The 23,089-nt window shown below is 41.6% G+C and overlaps 1 protein-coding gene across 3 annotated transcripts in view; it reads right to left on the bottom strand.

The window, feature by feature from the left end:
- Positions 1–23,089, bottom strand: part of HEPH (hephaestin) — a 120,872-nt gene that overhangs the window by 17,354 nt on the left and 80,429 nt on the right. For all 3 annotated transcript variants that reach the window (XM_039365364.1, XM_039365366.1, XM_039365365.1), the window contains exons 9-15: positions 20,998–21,129; positions 14,211–14,422; positions 11,209–11,362; positions 8,512–8,724; positions 7,587–7,800; positions 1,568–1,707; positions 9–137 (exon numbers count right to left, since the gene is read on the bottom strand). In XM_039365364.1, coding sequence (XP_039221298.1) covers positions 9–137; positions 1,568–1,707; positions 7,587–7,800; positions 8,512–8,724; positions 11,209–11,362; positions 14,211–14,422; positions 20,998–21,129 — 1,194 coding nt within the window. The remainder of the gene's footprint in view (positions 1–8; positions 138–1,567; positions 1,708–7,586; positions 7,801–8,511; positions 8,725–11,208; positions 11,363–14,210; positions 14,423–20,997; positions 21,130–23,089) is intronic.

The following is a 23,089-nucleotide window of genomic DNA, read 5'->3' as shown; positions in this document are numbered from 1 at the left end:
AGACTCACCAGGCAGTGCTGTCTTGGAGTCCTTGTTCTTTTCCAGGACTCCGTGGGCATGAATGGAGTAAGGCCGCATGGCCTTGTTCCTAAAAACTATGTTCAGCACATCTCCCACTTCTGCCCAAATAAAGGGACCTGGAGGCAAGAAGGACAAAGCAAAAGAACAGTGACTCGGCTTTTGGAAAATTTCAGCAGGGGTGGTGGTGGTTCTTCTGGTGAACAACAATGTGTAGCCCTCTCCCAGTAGCTTCAGAGAACAGCATAACCACTTTGCTTCTGAGAGAAGGAGTCAGCCTGCTTTGCTTTGTGCCACCAGACCTGGCTTCCTGACCAATTCAGGGCATCAGTTTACTCTCCAAAGAACCTGAAGGCAGGGCAAGAAGCAAGAGGTAGAAGCTTGTCAGAGGAAGATTCAACCTAAGGAGAAATTTGGGAGAATGATGAATCAGTGGAACAGTGTTGTGGGTGCTCCATTACAAGAGGCTTTCAAGAAAAGATTGGACAACTGTTTGTCTAGGATAGTATCAGGAATCCTGCCTTGGGCGGAGAGTTGGATTATAAGACCTTCAAGATCCCTTCCAGCCTTAGGATTCTAACCAGACTTTCTCTGACCTGTTCTTCCCAAGCTTTGATGAGCTGAGCCAGAGAAGCCAGAAAGTCCATCACACTTCCCCAAAGCTTGGAGGGACGTCTCCAAAGGATCCAATGTGCTATCAAACATTGTGTCATGGGCACTTCTCTACCAACTCCAATTTGCTCAACTTTCCTTCAAGCATGAAGTCAATGCAGAAGCTCTTTGGGTTTTGGAAAGGAGGGGGGAAGCAGAGAGAAGCTTTGAAACAACTTGAAGTGCTTTCTCAGTGCAAATGGTGTGAACCCTTTACCAGTGGTCCTTGTCTTACAATAGCAATTGGGATCAGAACCTCTGTCCCAAAGACTGTCCAAGCCAGGAAGGGCACCCAAGGGTGGCCAAGTGGCAGGTATGGCACAAGCGCAGAAAGAGGGTAGTGGTGGTGCGGGTGGGAGTGACTTAAGTCAGTGACTTCAGACCTTTGGTGTCAGCTTCCCCTTTCACTTCCTGGGGAAGTCAGCAGGGAAGATTGCAAGTAGCAATCATGTGATTGTGGGGCCCTGCAGACAGTCATAAGAGCAAATGGGTGCTGGTGCCCAGATCACAATCATTTGACTGCAGGGCTCCTGGGAACTCCAAAGTGTTGTTATGACTACAATTTGTTTCATGCCACTGTAACTTTTAATGGCTGCTGAATGGTTGTAGGCCAAGGACTATCTTGACCTCCCCTCTCCCCCAGTTATTTCTGTCTCCTGAAAGCCACATATAGTTGCCCAAAGCAGGAGTCCTTATTCCATCCTGGAGAAATCATTGTTCATTCTATCTGTATTTCAAAGAGAATCCTCATTTCTAGAATGGAAATCTCCTGGTTGAGAAGCTGCAAAGCTTAACAGGAGTGGATAAAAAAGACGCCCTCTTGAAAACAATGCACAGAAAGAGTTTAAGCTTCTACTAGCTGGAATGAAAATCACACTCAAAAGTTTCAGTGGGTTACCTAATATCCCCAGGTGTTGCTCAGCATCTGTTCTGTTCTTCGGGGTCTTGAATGTCCCATCTGTGTATTCCCTATAAACGGCCTTCTTGTACTGGGAGCCCAGTCGTCCATTCTCATGGTTGAGAAATATGTCACCATATCTGTGAATTTCAAAATTCCTTTTTGCATGAAAGATGCATGGTTAGCACAAATGAACAACTTACAATGGTGTGTGTTAGACTCTCATTCATTGCTTTGGGAAGATTTAACTCAAGGAAATCTGGCTTTAACTGATCTGAAGCAGGCTGACAGGAAAGCCAGTAGGGGAATCACATAGATGTAAAATGTTTAAAAATATTTCTGCAAACTTTATCTAAGATTTTTGAGTCCTGATGTGGCCAAGGAACTTCAGGTTCTGCCTCTGGATCTAATATTTTAAATGCAATAATTCTTATATAGCAATATCAAGACATCAAATACTTTTAAAGAAAGTTTTTGATTTCCCCCTCAGTTTATTTATTTATTTCTATAGCTAATCATCTCAGACAAGTGACTTTTGATTTGTTCTGTTTTGTGTCTTGCCATACTCCCAAGACAGTTAACCCATAGAGGCTTTTCCCTGGAATATGTTTAGAATTTGGCCACACGTGGCTCTGGGGGTAACACGGATATCTGGGGGGGGGGGGTCAAGAAAGTCAAGCAAGTGGCCATAGCTAGACAATCAAAGCCCCACTCTTTTTTACATTGTCACAGTGCTCATATAAAGTGTCAGGGCTTTGATTACATGGTTGCAGCTACCATCTTGTTGTTTTTGACCCCTTCCCTGTGGAAACCTCTGCTGGGTCAAGTGTTTCCTGCTGCAGGAAGGATGCTGAGGCTGTTATGTCCTGGGCTTTGATTGACGGAGCAGGTGCAGGAAGCTGCACTGAGACCTGAGCAAGACAGGCTGTCTCTGAGTTACTGAGCACGCGTTTGAGCGGGAAAATACGTTGCATTCATTGGCTGACAACGCCCAAGAGTGAATGTATAAAAAGGGGCGGAGCCATTTTGAGAGTTCTGTTTAGCTACAAATAAAGAAGTACCTGTTGTTACTCTGCCTCGTTCAATGCCTACCAACGCGCGAAACAAAACAGAGGACTGAGAGCCAGCTTCTCTTCCTAGCAGGAGGAATAAAGGGGAGCCTCCTCCCAATACAACCTGTAGCCCGTTTCCCTTCTAGATTCCTGTGCACTAGCCTCAGGAGCTGAACTGAAACCCCAGCAGAAGTTGAAGGAGGAAGAAGCTTCTGCAGGGCCTGGGAAGTTGGAGGAGAAATGGCCAGTGGCAAGAACTCAAACTGCAATCAGGCCTTTGTCTGGGAGGAGGCAATGATCAGGCTTGCAGTCCCACTTATGCACCATCCAGCTTCCACAGGTTAAGATGCAAAGTGTAAAAAGGAGCAATACTCAAGAGTGTGCTGAGTGGAGGTTAGAGAAGCAAAACTAAATAAATGCTGCAGAAAATTCTGTTTCAGAAAGTTCAAATAAGGGAGTGGCCCTCACGAGAGATTCTGCTGAGCCTGAGCTGTCCATGCCACAGTTTGTTGGCCATGGGAAGAGAGTGGGGGTCCATTCCCCCTTTCTATTAGCTGACCATCCTAGCAAAGGAAACTGGTTCCACCTGAGAACCTCTGCTAGCCTACAAAGCCTTCACTGTAAATAAGTATCTTCTGCATTCTTTGACAAAGTAACAAAATTAGTGGACCAGTGAAATGCTATGGATACAATTTACTTGGACTTCAGTAAGGGATTTGATAAAGTAGGCCACAACCTACTACTTAATAAGATAGAAAAATGTGAGTTAGACATGTCTATGGAGATTCTCAGTCATCCAGGTCATAGTTATCCCAAAGGTGCTTTTTCACGAGGCAACTGGACTTCCTTGTTTTTTTTGAAGATGTTTCGCTTCTCATCCAAGAAGCTTCTTCAGCTCTATTTAGATGAGAAGCGAAATGTTTTCAAAGAAAAACAAGAAAGTCCAGTTGCCTCATGAAAAAGCACTTTTGGGATGCGAGTAAGAGAGCATCACTAACATTTGTAACTGAATGATCAACTGCACTCATCCTGTAGTCCTTAATGGAACTGCATCTACATGGAAGGAAGTATGCAGTGGGGTACCCCAAGGCTCTGTCTTAGGCCCAGTGCTCTTCATCTGATTTAGATGAGAGCATAGAAAAGGAATTCATCAAATTTGCAAACGACAACAAGCTGGCAGGAATAGCCAACATTCCAGAAGATAGTCTGAATATACAGAAGGATCTTGAAAGACTTGAACACTGGGCCTTATCTAACAAAATGAAATTCAATGATGAAAAAAGTAAGGTTCCACATTTAGGCAAGAAAAATCAAATGCGCAAGTACAGAATAGATGGTACCTGGCAGTAGCATCAATAGCAGTAAGTGTGAGAGGGATCTTGGAGTCCTAGTGCAGCAGTCCCCAATCTTTCCAGCTGGGGAGAGGGGATGGTTCTGTGTGAGTGGCAGGTGTGAGTCCAAGCGCAAGCAGCTCCATTTGTATAAACAGGAGTTTCATGTGCAAGTGTGAGCACCTGTTGCTTGAGCAAGTGGAATTGCATGAATTTGCTCACCAAACATGCGGCCTGGTTCCAAACAGGCCACGGCCCAGGGATTGGAGATGCCTATCCTAGTGGTTGTTGTTGTTAGTTGCGACCACATGGAAAACATTCCTCCAGGCCTTCCTGTCCTCTACCATCTTCTGGAGTCCATTTAAGCTCACGCTTAAGTGACTCCATCCAGCCACCTCATTCTCTGTCCTAGTGGACAATCAGTTAAATATGAGTCAACAGTGTATTGCAGCTGCCAAAAAGCAATGCAGTCATAGGCTGCATTAACAGTGGAATAGAATCAAGATCATGTGAAATGTCAATACCAATTTATAAAGTCTTGGTAAAATCACACTTGGAATATTGCATCTAGTTTTGGTCCCCGTAATATAAAAAAAATGTTGAGACTTTAGAAAGAGTGCAGAGAAGACTTCTGGTTTGCCAAGGTGGCTTCCATGGACATCTGGAAGGTGAACTCCATCTTCTGCGCCTTTCACTTCGCTGGGGGACCCTGGAAAGGGTCGAAAATTGCCCTGTAGGGGCGACCAGCAAGGAGGGGATCCCCATTGGATCGCAGGAGGGCAGTAGCCCTTCTGCTTGATCCAGAGCAGCCCTCCAAACTGGCAGACAAAAGACTGGCCATAGCAATATGGCTCGTCACTAGGCTGCAGACAGCCAAAGTCACACTTACCACCAGGCAATTTTAAAGCAGCATGGATGAGACTGGGTGAGATCTATCTCTCTTAAATCCTAATTATTTTCTTTACCTGCATAAGCTGCCTAAAGTACTTTCCCCCCGTGGAGAGGGAAGGGAGATTTTTACCCCTTCCTCCAGAAACAGTGGCGACTGACTATCCAGGGGAGTTTAAAACGTTGAAAGAATAACTTGATTCTAATTGGAATTCTATTTTTTAAAGTTTGTGGACTAAAAGATTTTCTATGCTTACTGAAGATTGGGGTTTTTACTTATAAGAAAGAAGCAAAATCAAAAAGGTTATAAAAACTTTGGAATTAAAAAAAACTTTAAATGGCAGGGGCGACATCTTGTGGCTAAACCTGACACTACAATTTGTTATTGCTAAAAAGAGACTTGGCCAGCAGTCCAGACAATAGGTAAGATTTATGTAACCTTGAGACATTAGCTGAGAGAAGCCCAGCTGTGTTCCTCAGTCAGTGACAAAATCTTTCTTTTTGCATTCTCTGATTGTAAAGCCCTTAACTTAATACTCTACTAAGAGAATATGGACGAAGACCAGGAACAGATTCTCTCTATGTTGAAAGTAATTCATAAAACTATTCTGAGAGCCACTGACTCAAACATTGATTATAACTAAAAAATACACAGAATATAGCAGAAAAGGTGGAACAATTAAAGATATGACAGAAGATTCAACTGATCAACAAATACGATCAATGGAAAACCCAGAAAAAAGACTGACAATATGGAAAAAGGAAAAGACTTTCTACATAAATCAGAAGGAACCTGAGGATCAAGAAGAAGAACAGATTGAAGAGAAGATAAATAGTCTAGGACAACTACGTCGAGATGGAAAAATAGAGAGATTATTTGTTGGTCCTCTTAAAAAAATAATCTATGTCAAATAATCTATACAACAACACAGGGAGATTTGTTTGACGATTCAAAAGCACGGACATGGAAGAGGATTTGGCAAAGAAAGCAAGCCAGAATAAGACTGAAGAAAATTGGGGTTTTGACTTACTCATGAGAATTAAAATAGAATATATTCAAATTGCTAAGATGTGTATTTTGAATACTGGATACTGTTATGAGATAAAGAAAACTGTGGCCATTTATAACTTAGAAGTATAAATATTAATAGTTAAGTTTGAACATTGATTTGTTCATAAAGGTTAAATGTAAAGATAATTAAGATATACATAAGCTAAAAATTAATCGATGAATGCAATATGTTTTTATGTAATGGTAATAAGAATTATTAGCTTAAATACGAGATAGTAGATATTAAGAGAAAAAGACAGGCAGTATTAAAGGTTGAAATAGGAGGAATTTTGGTTACCCAATTTAAGATACCTAGAAACTACCAGAAAATAAGAATATTATATTGTATAACTAATTAGTTGATGTAAGATGATGAGAACCCAAATAGATAAGATGTGTATTTTGAACCTTAGATCATATGATGAATTGAGATAAAGGGAATTGGGGTTATTTAAAACTTGGAAATTATAACTATCAACTATTACATATAAATATTAATGGGAAATCTAAAAATTGGGAAAAATTAGTCAGGACATTGATTGTCTAAAAAGACTGAATATTAATACAACTAGGATATGTATAAATTAAAAATTATTGATAAATGTAAGAAAGTTATTTTTGATTTAATCGATATAATAAGAATTATATTAACTTAAAGATGAGACAGTAAATACTAAGGGGAAAAGAGAGGAAACTTTTAATGTAATAGTTTGAGATCTGTACTAAAGATATTTGTATGTTATTGAATTATTGAACAACTCAGCCACCACGCTGCTTTTCAAATATTCAAATGTAAAACTAGAAAACCGATAAAAAATTTCTTAAAAAAAAGAAAAAGAAAGAGTGCAGAGAAGAGCAGCATAGATGATTACGGGATTGGAGGCTAAAACATATGAAGAACCGTTGCTGGAATTGGGTATGACTAGTCTAACGAAGAGAAGGACTAGGAAGTGCCATGATAGCAGTGTTCCAATATCTGAGGGGCTGCCACAAAGAAGAGGAGGTCAACCTATTTTCCAGAGCATGACAGGACAAGACAAGAAAGTAACAGATGGAAACTCATCAAAGAGTGATCCAACCTAGAAGTAAGAAATTTCCCGAGAGTGAGAAAAATTAACCAGTGGAATGACTTGCCTCCAGAAATTGTGGGTACCCATCACTGGAGGCTTTTATGAAGCAATCGGACAGCTATTTGTCTGAAATGATACAGGGTCTCCTGCTTGAGCAGGGGATTGGACTAGAAGACCTCCAAGGTCCCCCCCTTGCTGTTATTCTGTTAGAGCCACTAGATAATTGCTCACTTCTCTGTCAAATGAACTGTCAATAAGCTTTTGCTAATATTCAGGCAAAAATTGATCCTCCAGTAACTGAGGATCTACCAGCCTGAGACAACAGAAACAGCCCTTTGCCTTCTTTTGAGGAAAGTCCTTCAGCTCCTCATTGGTTCTTCTCCAGGATAATTTTCTAGGGCTTCTTCTCGTCTCACTAACCAGTTCCTTACCTTCCTCAGGATCATTCCCAATTGACCTACCTCTGACCTACAGTCTGGCCTATAAGTCTAATTGATTTAAACATATTTCAAGAGAATTCCCCCAAAACATATTTTTGCAAGAAGGATAGGAAAAGCATGATTGATTGCATCCCATTTCCTGGAAACAAGTCACCAGAAGCAGCTATTTCAGAAGCAGCACTGATACCTTTCCTCTCCAGAGTTGTTGTGCCTTTCTAATTCCCAGCTGCGGTCTGGAGCATAGTCCCACTCCACCTCCTCAGCCATGATGTAAAAGGTTCTCACTGTCCCATATTGTTGGTCTGGAAAATATGCCTTTTTCCCACACTGCCGAACAGAGTAACTGCCTCTCATTCCGTTCTGATAGTGGTTGCTTGTCTGACAGTAAACACCAAAAGTGCCTAGGAGGAGGCAAACAAAACTATGAGAAGACGTCCAGAATCAGGATGGGAGCAAAGAAACCCCGAAGTTTCTCTACCAGATGTGGGAAAGACAGATCTAAATTCATTTAGGTGTGGCAACAGGCCAATGTTTTTTAAACACTACATGTATGCATCTTCCACTTAAAGAAATAGAAAAAATTGCTTAAACTTTTCCAGGGATTGGGGACGGGGGCAGAAGCATTTTGATAACTTCTCAGATACCAGTTGTTGCCATGTTTGGAAAGCTCTCAAGAAGGGTTTGCTTGTTCTGAATTTATTGAGAGCAAATACAGGGTAGTAGTTAAGCTGTTGGATCATGACTCCAACAACTTCAGTAAAAGTCTTCCCCCAAAGACATGGGCATTTGATCAGTCCAACCAACAACACCAACCTCCTCCTCCCCCTTGTATGTTTCCTTGAGTTCCTAAAGAGACAGGTACACCGTCTCTCAATAAGTAAATAAAATACTATCCATGTGTTTCTCAATTGACCACATTGCTCTACAGGTGTTAAGCTGTTTCCCTTCATCTTAAACTCAGTACGGAAAGGAGCTGAGATCAGATCTGGCAAATTCTAGAGCCTCTGGAAAGCCCAGCCCGTCTCCCCAAATATGGGGAGCTGTGCTTCAACACAATGTGAAGGGTCAAGTTTCTCGGTCCTGAGAGAGGGAAGAGAGGGTTAGGCCTTTACCTTGGTTATCAGGCTGCATGAGGGCTGTGGCGAAGGTGTGAGGGAAAAGACTGGTTGTATCTCGCCTCATCCCATTCATCAAGATGGTATTTCCTTGGAAAACAACCCCATGAATGTCAGTTTCACTGCCGAGGCCGAGCAAGTGCCAGGAAATGGTCTCTCCCTTGCACGTATCCAGGAGAGGCAAATTTCCAAAGAGGAATCCATTGATGGCTTCAATGCAAAAGGAAACAGGGAGAAATCATCAGTGAGCTCCGTTTTCAGGGGAGATTTTATCCAATGACAATTTGGGAATTCTCAAACTGAGTAGAAAGCAGGATTCAAAATCCAAAAAATCAAAAACTGTGAAAAAGTGGGAGGGGAGACAATTGCCAAATGCCTGAGCTGTGGCCCTCACAAGGGTTGTCTCAAAGGTGTTTTTTTCAAATGGTAACTGGGCTGTTTTTTCCTTGGGAAGAAAAAGAAGACATTTCGCTTCTCATCCAAGAAGCTTCATCAGTTCTGGCAGGATGGTGGGGGAAATAGAAAGCAAACAGCTGTGGGGCTGTATGCCTGCTTCCCTCCTTCCTGCCTTTTCCAGAGGGCTTTGCCTGCTTACCAGTCCCTGCCTCTTTGCTTTGCTTTGCAGATGTTTGCCCATGGATGGCTCCACAACCTTCCCTCCCCCACCACACCATTTGATACTGATGCAGATCTTTCTGTTTTCTTTTTTCCCTTTATTGCTCTGATGCTGCAATAATCAAAGCAGTAGTTCTTCCTACATCCTCTCTAAGTCCACAGTAACTTGCTGGAAGCAAGGAAGAATAAATCGTTCAGCTTCCCAGAAGCAAAACAGCAAAACCTCTACATGGCAACTTAAAGATGTTAAAAAAATAAGGAAGAGGCTGTGGGCATGGGGTGGTATGCTTTGCCCATTTCTGGGCAGAAACTGAAATGATGCCCACTGGGAGATGGAGCAATGAGGTTCTAGAGAAGATGGACAAATGCCAGTGAAGATACTTCACTAACTTTATGGGCCATTGCTGGATCAACACCAAGATATTTAAAAATGGCAACTGCTGACAAGCCAAAAACAGGAGATCAGCCGCTCAGGATAAAATGATTGTCCAGGCGGTAGCCACAGAGTTGAGGCTGTTGCTGGCCTGGAACACAGAACTGGAGAACATCTGAAGGGATCTAAGACTCCTAAATCAAAGCAGAACGCCCCCTTGGTACATCTTTGTTCAACAGAAATCCATTCAAGCAATGAAAAGTAATATATGTCTGGATTTCACTGCTGTAAGATGAAAACTTAAGCATTAATTGAGAAACTGGAAAGCGGAAAAAACAAGATTCCTAAATATTGGGATCTCCATATGCTGGATTTTAATTCCTATAATTTTCAGATAGGATGGGCATTAATGATGCTGGCTAGCAAGAATAGAAATCAGGTCAAGTGTAACAAAAAGAGGAGAGGAAGTCTACTGTTGACTACGAGCTCTATGAATTGTTTGTTTGTTTTTAATTTGCAGATTGTCATTGTAAAAGCAATAATGGAGAGAGCTGTTGCTTTCAAACTTTTCTTTGAAGGATGTGCTGAAACATTTCCTCAAGGAAAAGGATGAGGTCAACCTACACAAGCAACCATTCATCATTGATTTGTTCAAGTATTTGCATCCCCCTCTACAAATTTGAGTTGCCATGATTAATGTTATGAGCCTGTTTGATGAGTCAGACTCTGAACTGGAAGAGAATTGGGCTTGATAATTCCATTCTTGTCTTTTTGTACCCAGCAAGTAGATCAAAGATATGAAATGTGGCTCCTCAAAGGAAGAGGCAAGACTCAGGAGAACAGCCATGCCCTAGTCCTGCTATAAACTAAAGCAGCGGTTCTCAACCTGTGGGTCGCGACCCCATTTGGGGTCAAATGACCATTTCACGGGGGTCGCCAAACAACGCGATCTGCCATTTTCTTTATCAGCTGGTGGGGCCGCCGCCGCGCATGTACGCCGCACATGGGGACACCGCCACACATGCACACCGTGCATGGGGACGCTGCCGCACATGCGCACCGTGCATGGGGACGCCGCCGCACATGCGCACCGTGCATGGGGCCGCCGCTGCACATGCGCACTGTGCATGGGGCGCCACCGCGCATGGAGACGCCGCCGCACATGCGCGGCACGTCCTTATGACCGGGGTCGCCAGAAAAAAAAGGTTGAGAACCACTGAACTAAAGGATTGAGAGTTTATGTTGGCAAACAATTTTCCAACTTCAGGCAATTCTTTCTCAGTGAGTGCTGCCTCCAATTCCCTTACTGATCTCTGGACTGGTACAAAACTACACTCAGTTCTGATTCTTGGATTTATCTATACGGAAGTTTATTATTTTTATAAATAACTCAAGATGGTAAACATATATAATACTCCCTCCTCCTATTTTTCGCCCAATAACAACTCTGTGAGATGGGCTGGGCTGAGAGGCCATGACTGGGCCAAAGTCAACCAAGGCAGACTAGAACTCACCGTCTCCTGGTTTCTAGCCTGGTGCCTTCACTACTAGACCAAACTTTGGCTTCTGAAGTGACATTGTTGTGTTTCCTGAGATCTCACAACCTTGAGCTGTGGTAAGAAATTGAGCTGCCATAAGACCTCCAACCTCCTACCCTGACTGCCTGATCCTTTGCTTTCATCCCCAAATTGGGCACATCGACATACCATGCATTCTATTGGACTCTTTGAAGATGTGATCCTCAAATAGTTCTTCTTTTCCCCGTGTGTATTTCAGATACTTCCGATTTGTGTTCAGATACCAGCTTAGGTTTTCATTAAACACACCAAACAAAAGGTAAAACTCTTTATCAATGCCTTTCTAGGAAACAACACAGAGGATATCAGGTTTTGGAATACTTAGAATCTGATTGGATAACCAAGGAGATAGTCTACTTTGCTATTTCAGCTAGCTCAGCAGAGGGAGGGAAGGAGAGAAGACAGTAATTTCTTTTGTAGCTTAGAGTTATGAAGAGGTGAGAGGCAGCAAAACATGTAGGAATAAAAAGTGAGAAACTATTAAAACAACAGGACAATTTCCACGGGACAAGCTGTGTAACAGAGTCCTATTAAATTATTAAATTCTATGGTGAGAACAGAAAAGCAGTAAAATACTTAATAATTTATTATTGTGCTTTCATTTAATTTTGTTTTCTTAAAGAACCTGTCTGAAATGGTATTAGATGACCTCCAAAGTCCTTCCAACTATTATTATTATTATTGATCATTGCAGTCAGCCAGATGTTCAGACTGGATTTGGCATTTTGTCTACCTATCGAGTCCTTACCCAGGACCTGGGGTAGGCAGATGTGGATGTTTGATGGTATTACAGATATTGTCGCAGGATGGAAGCAGTTCCTAATAAGGCTGCCTTTTGTAATTGACTAACAGCGAATTTGTCAATGCCAATGGTGTTCAAGTGGTGCTCCAGTTGTTTTGGGATTACACCCAAGGAGCCTATTACTATTGGTACTACCCTTGCTTGCTTTTGTCACAGTCTTTCTATTTCTATTTGTAGGTTTTTGTATTTTGTTATCTTCTCCAGTTCTTTCTCATCTATTCTGCTGTCTCCAGGCACTGCCACGTCCACTATCCAGACTTTTTTATCTTTCTTATCGACAATTGTTAAGTCTGGGGTGTTATGTTGCAGGTGCTTGTCTGTTTGAATTCTGAAGTCCCAGAGCAGTTTAATTTTATCATTTTCTATGACTTTCTCTATTTTGTGATCCCACCAGTTTTTGCTTACAGGCAAATGATATTTTTTGCAGATCTTCCAATGCACCATTGTTGTTACTTTGTCATGCCGCTGCTTGTAATAATAATAATTAATAATAATAATAATTAATAATAATTATTATTATTAATTATTATATGCAACTGTGCTTTGTAAGAACTGTATAAAAAAGCAGTGGGGTGCAAGCTTTGGGACATTTTTCCTGCCCCTCTTCATTGGCTCAAATAAAGCTCCTAATATCTACTCTGGCCTGTGTTATCGGTTTTGCATATTGGGCCCAGCAAGCCTGGTTGGGACAACAATTGACTAATCATCAGCTAATCCACACACAAAAAAGTGGAAGAAATCAGGACTATAAAATTTATATAAAATATAAAATTGTGTCACAAAGCTAAAATGGGGATGTTGGTATAAAGGGTGGGACTGCAGCTACTGTTTTAATACATGCTGTAAGCCACGTGTGTGTGTGTGTGTGTGTGTGTGTGTGTGTGTGTAGCTTTGGCCTATCACCTGTGGTAAATACAGCAATTCTGTGTTGGTTTAGTATATTGTGGAGTCTCGAAATTGGCTCAGACCTCTGACCTCCTTCACCTAACAGTGGCCCCAGGGAAGCCTCTGAAAAGCCACTAACAGGGCAACATGGAGCAATGGCATCTATAGGCACTCCTCACTTAAAGACCAGTCAATGACCCACTCCTCAAAAGGTCCTCATAATCGGGTTCCAGTTTTGTCGGCCACCAACCCCTCCATGGTCAACTACCTCATAGTTCCCTACGTCCGGTTAGATCCCACAGGCTGGGCCTCCTTCAGGCCCCGTCGGCCAAGCAGTGCCATTTGGTGGGGCTGCGGAGGAGGGCTTTCTCTGTGATGGCACCCACGTTTTGGAACCAGCTCCCCCCGGAAATTAGGACCGCTCCCACCCTGTTGGTTTTCCGTAAGCTGCTTAAGACCTGGCTTTTCCGGCAGGCCTGGGGTTTATAAAATCTGACCCCTGGATGTTCTTGTACTGTTTGTTTTGTTATGTTTTATGTGTTTTTTATTGTTAGCCGCCCAGAGTCCTCCGGGAGTGGGGCGGCTTATAAATTTTAAAAATAAATAAATAAATAAATAAATGATCACATTTTGGGCAACTGGCTTACATCTATGGTTATTTACTACGTTTCAGGATCATGTGATAGCAATTTTCAGAATTTTTTTGCATTTCTTGTATTTACTTCTGGTTTCTGGCAAAAAAATGCCCATTGGATAAAATGGATTCATTTAATAACTGCTGTGTTCACTTAAAGACCACAGCAAAAAAAGTGACCTGCTTAATAACTGCCATGACTCATAGACCTAATTCTGGGCTTAATTATGGTCATTGAGGACTGCCTTTAGTTAACTTCCCTCTGGATACCGACATTTAATTATTTAATTATAAAACTCTCCGATGGCAGAATTAATAATTCTATCTTGTTATTAAACTGAGCTAAGACCCCACCACTTAAATAACTTAGAATATTAATTTATTGCACATGTGTGTGCATATCAACAATTTTTATTATGCACCAGCGGATAGATCTAAAATTATAAAGCAAAGCCATCGTTTTTGCACTAGGAGGAAGTTTTTACAGCAACTAGAAAGAAGGCAGAAAAAATATTATTCAGTTATTATCCACAAATAGTCAGGTTGGTTTACAGCATGCTTTTTTAGCTTATATTTGTAGATATAAGTTGGGATTCAACACATCTGGCAAACAGATGTAGCTGGGGAAGATGGGTCTGCCCCGAAAGCAAATCCGGCCCTGAGGCCTCCCCAGCCCTGACAATGCATGCCAGTGCTGAACTGGGACGCTTGCATCCAAAACAGATGCTCTGCCTTTCATTTACAACTCTTCCCTCACAGGTTGCGTGATTTCTCCACTTGAGATAGGCACGATCAAACAAGACAAAGTACCTGCTTGTTTCTCTCATTGAGCGTGCCAGGCCTACAGATGAGTAAGGGCCCCACTAAGCCAGAGTTGGTGTCTCTTGTGGGATCCACCTCAGAAGAATACATCCAGGTCAGGCAAGGAGGGTCTGAGGCTGTGGGGCCAACATCTGGTGGTAGCACCCAGATATAGGTGAAGTTGCTAAATGGCTTGATGGACACTCCATTGTTGAGTAGGCCTTTAAAATGAAGGGGAAAAAACCAGTTATTTGTACATTTTCAGTCACTAGTCCATCAAATCATCTCATAGAATGCACTGTGGGAACAGGTGTTCCTGGCTGTTTCCAACTACGGGCATATCACCCTGTACAAAATGGCTATCATGGAGAGGGAGTACCTGGATATGTCTGCCAAGACAATAATCACTAATCATTGCAATATCCATTTACTGGAAGGCAAGGATTATGTTAGCTTAATTTCCAATTTAACCTTTCTTGGGGGGAAGCAAAGGTAGACTTATTTTCAAAGGAAGTGTTGGGTTGCAACCACCAGTCATTGTTATGTTCAGAGGTTCTCAGAAGGGCTAATGAAATAAGGCAGAGTAAGTGTCAGAATCCATTTATATTTCATTTCTATCTATCTCCTCTGATCTAAAACCAAATCTCACCGTCCCCTGGATTCTGCCATACTCCCACGTGGTGGGGGGATACGCCTGCGGGGTTATGACTTTCACTTCCTCTATTTGCTACAATGTAACCTTTTGTTTATTGCTGCTGGGTCTGTTGCCCATTACATTGTAACAAATTGCCTCCTGCACTATGCATCTTTCTGAACTTTCTTCTCTCTAACCTGGCAGTTACGAAAGCGGGGGGAAGAAATACAGACACCCGGAACCTGGCTTATTTCTCTGGTCTCAAAAGGAGGTGTGAAGAGCTGTGGAACATTGTACTAGGAGCCAGACTGATGTTATTTTCCCTTTCCCATGATGGACTTAACACCTGGGGATTGGCCGGTCTGAATTGTCCGGATGAACTGTGGGATGGGGTTTGCTTAGGGACCCTTTAAAGTATCGATCTGTAAAGAATCCCTCAGATCCTGTCTATTATGCCTGCTATCAACTACTCTTAATAAAAGTTCCTGTTGAAAGAAATTGTTTCCAAGAGTTCTGCTTTCTTAAGATGTGGGATTAAAGAGGGTCCTTACATTAAGAATGCATCCGGTGGTGACGGCCGCGCCGATGGCGGCTTTTTTCAGCCGTCCGCCCTGGGATGTGTCAAAGCCAGCTGAGACAGTGAGCAACAGCTGTGTTGCGGCTTGGAACCTCTCTCCCCGGGTGAAGGGGAGGAGGTGAGCTTTCCTCAGATAGTGGTAGAGCTCCCTGAGGCCCCAAAGTTTTTTTTTGGGTGGTCGGAGGGTGAGAGCTCCCACAGAGTCTGAGGTGTTCTCCACATTCCAGGATGCCTTTGCCCTGATTTTCTCCAGGGCAAAGCTAGACGCTGCTTCCACATCTGCGCTTAAAATGAATTTGTGAGTAAAATTTAAAGCAGACAGAGCTAACCAGGAGAGATTAAAATGGGGATTATTTCGAGACTTTAACTCTAGAAAAGAATTTATCTTCTCCTTTCTTCAATTAAGAGTGGTGAAAAATGTCGCTGAGATGTTGACGCATGCCTCAATATAACAGCGCACGAACCACAGACTCTAAACCAATAATGGCAGAGTCACAACTGGCAGCACCAGTAACCACAAGAACCCAAGCCAAATTAAAACCACAACTGGACAGCCAAACTGGAACTGAATTCAGAAAAAGTTTGGAAACAGACTGATGGTTCCAGAAAAACAAAAATGTGTGCACAATGAGAGACGGGTTGCCTTGGGTAGGGGAAAAGTTATATATACCAACAACTCAAAGAGTCACTTTCATGCAACTTTGCCATGACATAAAATCAGCAGGGCATTTTGGATTTGTAAAAACTTTACACTTAATTAAACGGCAATTTTGGTGGCCATCAATAAAAAAGGACATAGAAAGTTATGTAGCCAGTTGCCCAAAATGTGCCACTGCAAAGAGGTTGCAAGGGAAATCGCCAGGACTATTACAAACAGTGGCAAATCCCTCAGCCCCCTGGAGAGAAATAGCCATGGATTTTATAGTGGAATTGCCAGAAAGCAATGGGAATACTGTTGTCTGGATGGTCATGGACTTGTTTTCCAAACAGGTGCACTTTATCCCTTGCCAAAAGATTCCCACTGCAAAAGCCTTAGCAAAACTTTTCATCCAGCATATTTACAGATTGCATGGGGCACCCCAACGCATCATCACTGACAGGGGGGTGCAATTTACGTCTGCATTTTGGAAGGAATTTTTATCCCTCTTAGGAACCACTCAGGGACTGACATCTAGCCATCATCCACAATCGAATGGGGGGGGGGGCTGAAAAAATGAACTCCATACTTAAGCAATATTTAAGATGTTTTCTTAGTTTCCAGCAGACCAAGTGGGTGGACTTACTCCCTTTTGCAGAAGTTGCCTACAATAATGCAGTCCACTCCAGCACAGGTTACACTCCTTTTCAAATACCCACCGGTCAAAGTTTCAACCCCATGCCAGAATTAACCCCAAATGAACCAACGATCCCATCACTGAAATAATGGATGGAAAAACTACAAAACACCTGGCCAATAGTTAGAAAAGTACTAGATGAAGCTAGGCAGGCATACAAAACACAAGCTGATAAAAAAAGGGTTGAGCCTACACCATTCATTATAGGTGAAATGGTGTACCTATCTACAAAATACCTAAAGTCCCTACAACCCTGTAAAAAACTTGGACCAAAATATATAGGGCCTTTTCCAATTAAAAGAATCATAAACCCAGTAACAGTAGAATTAGAATTACCAAAAAATCTCAGGCAAACACACCCAATTTTTCGTTGCAGCTTGCTGAAAAGAGAGCATCAGTCAGCTTTACGGCCAAAAATCCCCCCCCACCACCTCCAATCATGGTAGAGGGCTAACAACACTTCAAAATAAAGGAAATCCTAGACTCTAGGAGATATCATGGAGCGACTCAGTACCTAGTTGCCTGGAAACACCTCCCTGCCTCACAAAACGAGTGGGTCCATAAACGTCATGTCAGAGCCCCGAAGCTATTAAAAAAGTTTCACACAGAGTATCCTAACAAGCCTGACTAACTTTTACACCTGTTTTGTTTTCTTTCAGGTGGATCTCTCTTATTTTTGAGGGGGCCGGATGTCAGAATCCAATTATATTTCATCTCTAGTTATCAAATATAGAAAACCCCAATTCTGCCTTCTCTGGATTCTGCCATACGAGGAAGAGAAGGGGGTGAACAAAGGGGCTTTATGGCCCTAACTTCCTTCAGTATACTCCAAAGGAACTGAATGTGTGTATTGCAAAAGAACTAACCATAAGAATGGGGCCATTGCCTTTCATGTAGTTTTCTTTGAAGTCTCCATCCAGCCGGGCAGTAATGAAAAGAGAGGAAGTGTAATGCCTGAGACTGTCGCTGAAAGAGGGGGTTGATTGGGTGGGGCTACTGGGGAACCCCTTAAAACCTTGAATTGGAGAGCTTGGACCCCAAGTCCTGTCTAGAACGCCTGCAACCATTTTCACTTAATAAAGGATTCCTTTTGGAAGAATTATTCCAAGAGTTCTGTCCTCTTAAGATGCAAAGTGGGGTGGGTCCTTACAGTCAGCTTTACGGCCAAAAATCCTCCCCCCACCACCTCCAATCATGGTAGAGGGCGAACAACACTTCGAAATAAAGGAAATCCTTGACTCTAGGAGATATCATGGAGTGACTCAGTACCTAGTTGCCTGGAAACACCTCCCTGCCTCACAAAACAAGTGGATCCATAAACATCATGTCAGAGCCCCGAAGCTATTAAAGAAATTTCACATAGCGTACCCTAACAAGCCTGACTAACTTTTATACCTGTTTTATTTTCTTTCAGGTGGATCTCTCTTATTTTTGAGGGGGCCGGATGTCAGAATCCAATTATATTTCATCTCTAGTTATCAGTTATAGAAAACCCCATTTCTGCCTTCTCTGGATTCTGTCATACAATGAAGGGAAGGGGGGTGAACAAAGGGGCTTTATGGCTCTCACGTCCTTCAGTATACTTCAAAGAGACTGAATGTGGGTAGCACCAAAAAGGCCTAATCATAACAAAGGGGGCTATTACCTTTCATGTAGTTTTTTCTGAAGTCTCCATCCAGCCGGCAGTAAGGGAAAAGGGGGTGGGAGTGTAATGCCTGAGACTGTCACTGGAAGTAGGGGGTGATTGGGTGGGGCTACTGGGAAACCCCTTAAAACCTTGAATGGGAGAGCTTGGACCCCAAGTCCTGTCTAGAACACCTGCAACCATTTTCTCTTAATAAAGGATTCCTGTTGGAAGAATTATTCCAAGAGTTCTGTCTTCTTAAGATGCAAAGTGGGGTGGGTCCTTACATAGTGTTTGTGTTTCAAAAGTGTGTTGGTCATATAGATCGTCTGGATGATCGTATTGATGATGTTGTGGAAAATTTTGAAAAACTGGAAGATCAAATTGACAAAATAGAAAATAAGGTGGAAATAATACAGGATGAAATTACTATGTTACAATATAGAAATATGGAATTTGCTTTAAGAATAAGGGGAATGAAGGAAAACACGCAAGAGGTGGTAAAAGATATAGCTTTCATTTTGGGGGCTGAGCCTGAAGAAATACTGAGAGAGATGGAAAAAGTTTTTAGGGTTAACTCAAGGGTTGCGAGGCAGAGGAATTTGCCACGAAACGTGGTTATTTATTTTTCTAGGACAGTGGTTCTCAACCTGTGGGTCGGGACCCCATTTGGGGTCGAACGACCATTTCACGGGGGTCGCCAAACAACGCAGTCCGCCATTTTTTACCCCTTTTCCTTAGCTGTGCTACTCCCTTTTATTCTATTGGCTTTTGAAAGCCAATAGAATAGACTCTCTTGAATAGAGTCTAATTCTATTGGCTTTCAAAAGCCAATAGGAATTGTCCAGGCTGTCTCTGCCCTGCTGAGCCCGCCAAAAGTCCCATTCTGCAAACGGTGCTGTACCAGTTGAGTAGTCCTCAACTTACGACCAGTTGAGTAGTCCTCAATTTACGACCGGTTGGGGGTCGCAGCATTAAAAAGGTTGAGAACCACTGTTCTAGGAGATCACTTCGTAATGAAATTTTACAGGCTTTTCATAAGCAGAGATTTCAAATTGCAGCTCAAGATGTTATAATTTTAAAAGATATACCTTCAAAAATTCTTAGAAAAAGAAAGGATTTTGCTTTTTTGGTTGATGAGCTCAAAAATCGACAGGTCCGGTTCAGATGGGAGATACTGGCTGGAATAGTGGTGAATTATGCAGGGATATATTATAAACTTAATATAATTTCAAAGGCGAAAGATTTTTACATTTCTGTTTTGAAGGCGGGCTCTCCATCATCTTCACGATCTGAGATAATAGAAAATAAGTTGGAAGAGCAGCCAGTTGAAGGTGATATGTTATTGGATGTAGGAGACATACAGGCTGAACCTCTGCAGCAGTCTCTTGAGACAGATTTTTTAAAGGAACCGAGAATGACTCGTGCAGCTTATAGATGTAAAGTAAAAGAACAGCAGAAGACGGATGTTGGAATAAAGAAAAGGAAATGATGAACTTTTGTAGTAGTTTTTTGAGATAGAAGATGTTTTAAAGGAATAGTGAATGATTTGTGTAATATGTAGATGTAAAGAAAAAGAACAATAAATGTTAGTTTAGCTGATAGTTTGATTTAGTATGTTTTAAAGGAATAATGAATGATTTGTGTAGTATGTAAATGTAAAGAAAAAGAATAATAGAAGGTGTTGATTTAGTGGAAAAGTTTAAATATTTGGGAGTATATATATTATAAATTTTTAATTTAAAGTGAAAAATCATTATGAGATATTATGGGTAAATGTGTAAAAGAATTTAAATTTAAATGATCTCTGTTGGTGAGAATTTTAGTGATTAAGATGAATGGTTTGCTGAAACTTCTTAAGTAGGAGGGTATTAATAGATTTTCATAGGGGCAAAAAGCAAAGAGTCAAGTTTATCAAATGTAAGTTTGTTGGTTGGGTTATATTGGAGAGAAAATTTTGTGTTTATTATGGATGAATGGTTGTTTAAAAGAAATATACACCTCAGCGAGGAGAAGATGGATAAATTACGTGTAGAGTAAATATGAGTTAGATATGAGTTAGATATGGGTTTAAAAAGTTATGTAGATTATGAATAATTTTTAGTTTTCAATCTGGAAATGCTTATATTGTTATTTTTTTTTTGTATTTGAGTTAAAGTACATTATTGATTTTATTATTTATATAGTTAGATAAGTTTATTTAGAATTTGTTTGTTTATTTGTAACCCTGTAACCAGCTCTGGGAAGTGAGGGGGGAGGGAGGGGGTTATTTCAGGGGGAGATATTGTTAAAAACTTGTATAAAACTTTTCAATAAAAAAAAAAGAATGCAAAAAAAGAAGCTTTTAAAGCAGGAAGGAGCAGAAGCCTTCCACAACTTGGCTTCCTTCACCTCCCATAATCCATAGCCGTCATAAAGGTTGGAGAAGACTCTTGTAAGGTTGCCAATGTTCCAAATGAAGGCTTCCTATAAAACTGCTTCTGTATAACTGGAAACAGCTTGTTTCTCAGCCCAAAAACATAATTTGCTTGACTTATTTACTGACTGAAAGGATTACACCTGTTTATATATGTGTTTCATTCTGGAACAGATTAAAAACTGAGCAGAAAGAGGTTAGAAGAACAAACCGTCCTGGTATGGGCCTTCTTCCCACATCTTCCTGTATAAGCCGCCATGGGGCTGGATGCTGAAAGGAAACGAGGCTTTGTTGGCAAAGGTCACTTGAATAGTGTCGCCTACTTCAGCTTTCATCACTGGACCTGCAGGGGAAAAGAGAGGAGAGGCTGGATGAGCCACAACCACAATGGAACCAGCTTCAGAGAACCTAGATAAATCTGGGTAGCAAAGAGAAACATCTTGACCCTAGAGTACCAGGGCCCCCGGAGTCACCCCAAAGCTTTTGGTGGGGCTCCCAAAACACGCTAACAGTGCCTTCAAATTGTCATGTTCAATGTGATAAAAAGGGGGAAATAGAAAGGATTAGACATTGACAAGAGGCATCTTAATTTATTTTAATGCACAGGTGTCCAATCAGCAGCTCAGGAGCTGCATGTGGCCCTGGACAGCTAGCAATGTGGCCTCACGAGATTATAAAAAATATTAAAAAATAAAAGAAGTTTCTTATTTTTATATATATTAACTATATTATATATTTTATATGTAGCCCAGGACAATTCCTCTTCACTCAACTTGGCCCAGAGCAAGACAAAAGGTTGGACAATCATGTTTTAATGGATGCAATTTGATAGAGATAATTTGAAATTATTTTATTTACTTTTTTTCCTGACCTGATCAGCTTTCTTGAGTGAGATCCCCAGCTTATCTTTCAAATATCAAGTGCAATTCAAAGACTTCCCACCTCCCCAAATTATTCATCTGACCCCCAAAAATCTAAAAAATAATTCTGCATCTGCTTTGGTGGCTCCAAAAAGCTTATGTTATGGTAACATTCATTTTAAGTTTTGAGTTTACAGAGCTCTAGCTGGCTGGTTTTTATTTTCAATAAAAACAATTCAATCAAAAGTCATCGGCTGAGGTCCAGAAACCACCAAAATAACACATTAGCAATAAACACAAAATATTAGATGTTATTTAAAACATTAATTAAGGAGGAAATTCAGAATGAAAGCCTCTATCTTACAAGGTTTAATAATATCTTTCAAAACAGAAAAGTTGAGTTAGAGAAATTAGGCACGAACAAGGACATTCAGTGGGCTGGAATTCTTCCAAATTGCAGGGACATGGGCAAGATGGTGGCCTGGTGGAACTTTGACTGCACCATCTTGGCTGCCATCTTAACATTTTGACCACAACTGCCAACACTGCTACAGAATCATGCCAGTACCTCCTGAATCTGTTGCAAAAACTTTTCGCAGGATTGGATCACCCACTTCCTTTCCTGGCTGTGATCTCCCACTTCCTTGGATTTGGGAGAAACACTGCCTGGAACTGTCACCCTCCTCTCAAACACAAGCAAAGTGAGTGTCCGACCTAACCCAGTCAGCCCCCCCCCTCAAGAAAACAAGACTCTCCATTAAGTTGAATCAAAAGAACTTTTACTGAATAACTGGATGCAATAAAGTCAGGTAGAATCTGAAAGTCCCATGCAAAGCACAAAGTGATTCTTTTGGTTTCCCAGTTTCAGTCCCCCTGACTAGTCCACTGGCAGCCAATGTGATGCTGAGATGTTTTGAGAATGCTGAGGTGCTAGGCAGATAACAATTCACATTCAGAGGCCGATGGCCTTGAAACCAGATGGAAGGAGCTTGTTCTGTCTCCCAAGATAGTCCCCCTCCCTAATTCCCAAGCGAACGGCAGAAGCAAAAAAATCTCAAACATGCCATCCCCCTCCCCTCTCAGCATGATGGCAGGACACCAGAGTACGAATGGTGGATCTGAAATGCTGCCCCCTGAAAGAGACATTAGTTCTGTAGAACAAAACACAATACACAAAAAGAGAAAAGAGGGTTAGGATTGATAGCTTACTTATATTATGAAACCATTTTAAGAAGCCTAGCAGCTTTAACATAGTGTTGATCAACCCATTCATTGTGGGATTTGGGAAAATCCTTCCATGCAACCAAATATTGAACTTTTTTCAGATGTCTGCGTGAATCTAAAATGACCTCAAAGTGTTGTTCCCCTTCTATCATTAAAGGCTCATATTGTGATTCCTCGCCAGCCAGTGGATTTGGCAGCTGAGTCTGAGGACTCAGATGA

The sequence above is a fragment of the Crotalus tigris genome, unplaced genomic scaffold, assembly GCF_016545835.1.
Source record: "Crotalus tigris isolate CLP2741 ecotype Arizona unplaced genomic scaffold, ASM1654583v1 scf7180000020062.1902635, whole genome shotgun sequence".
Taxonomy (NCBI): domain Eukaryota; kingdom Metazoa; phylum Chordata; class Lepidosauria; order Squamata; family Viperidae; genus Crotalus; species Crotalus tigris.
This window is presented reverse-complemented; position numbering and strand designations above follow the sequence as displayed.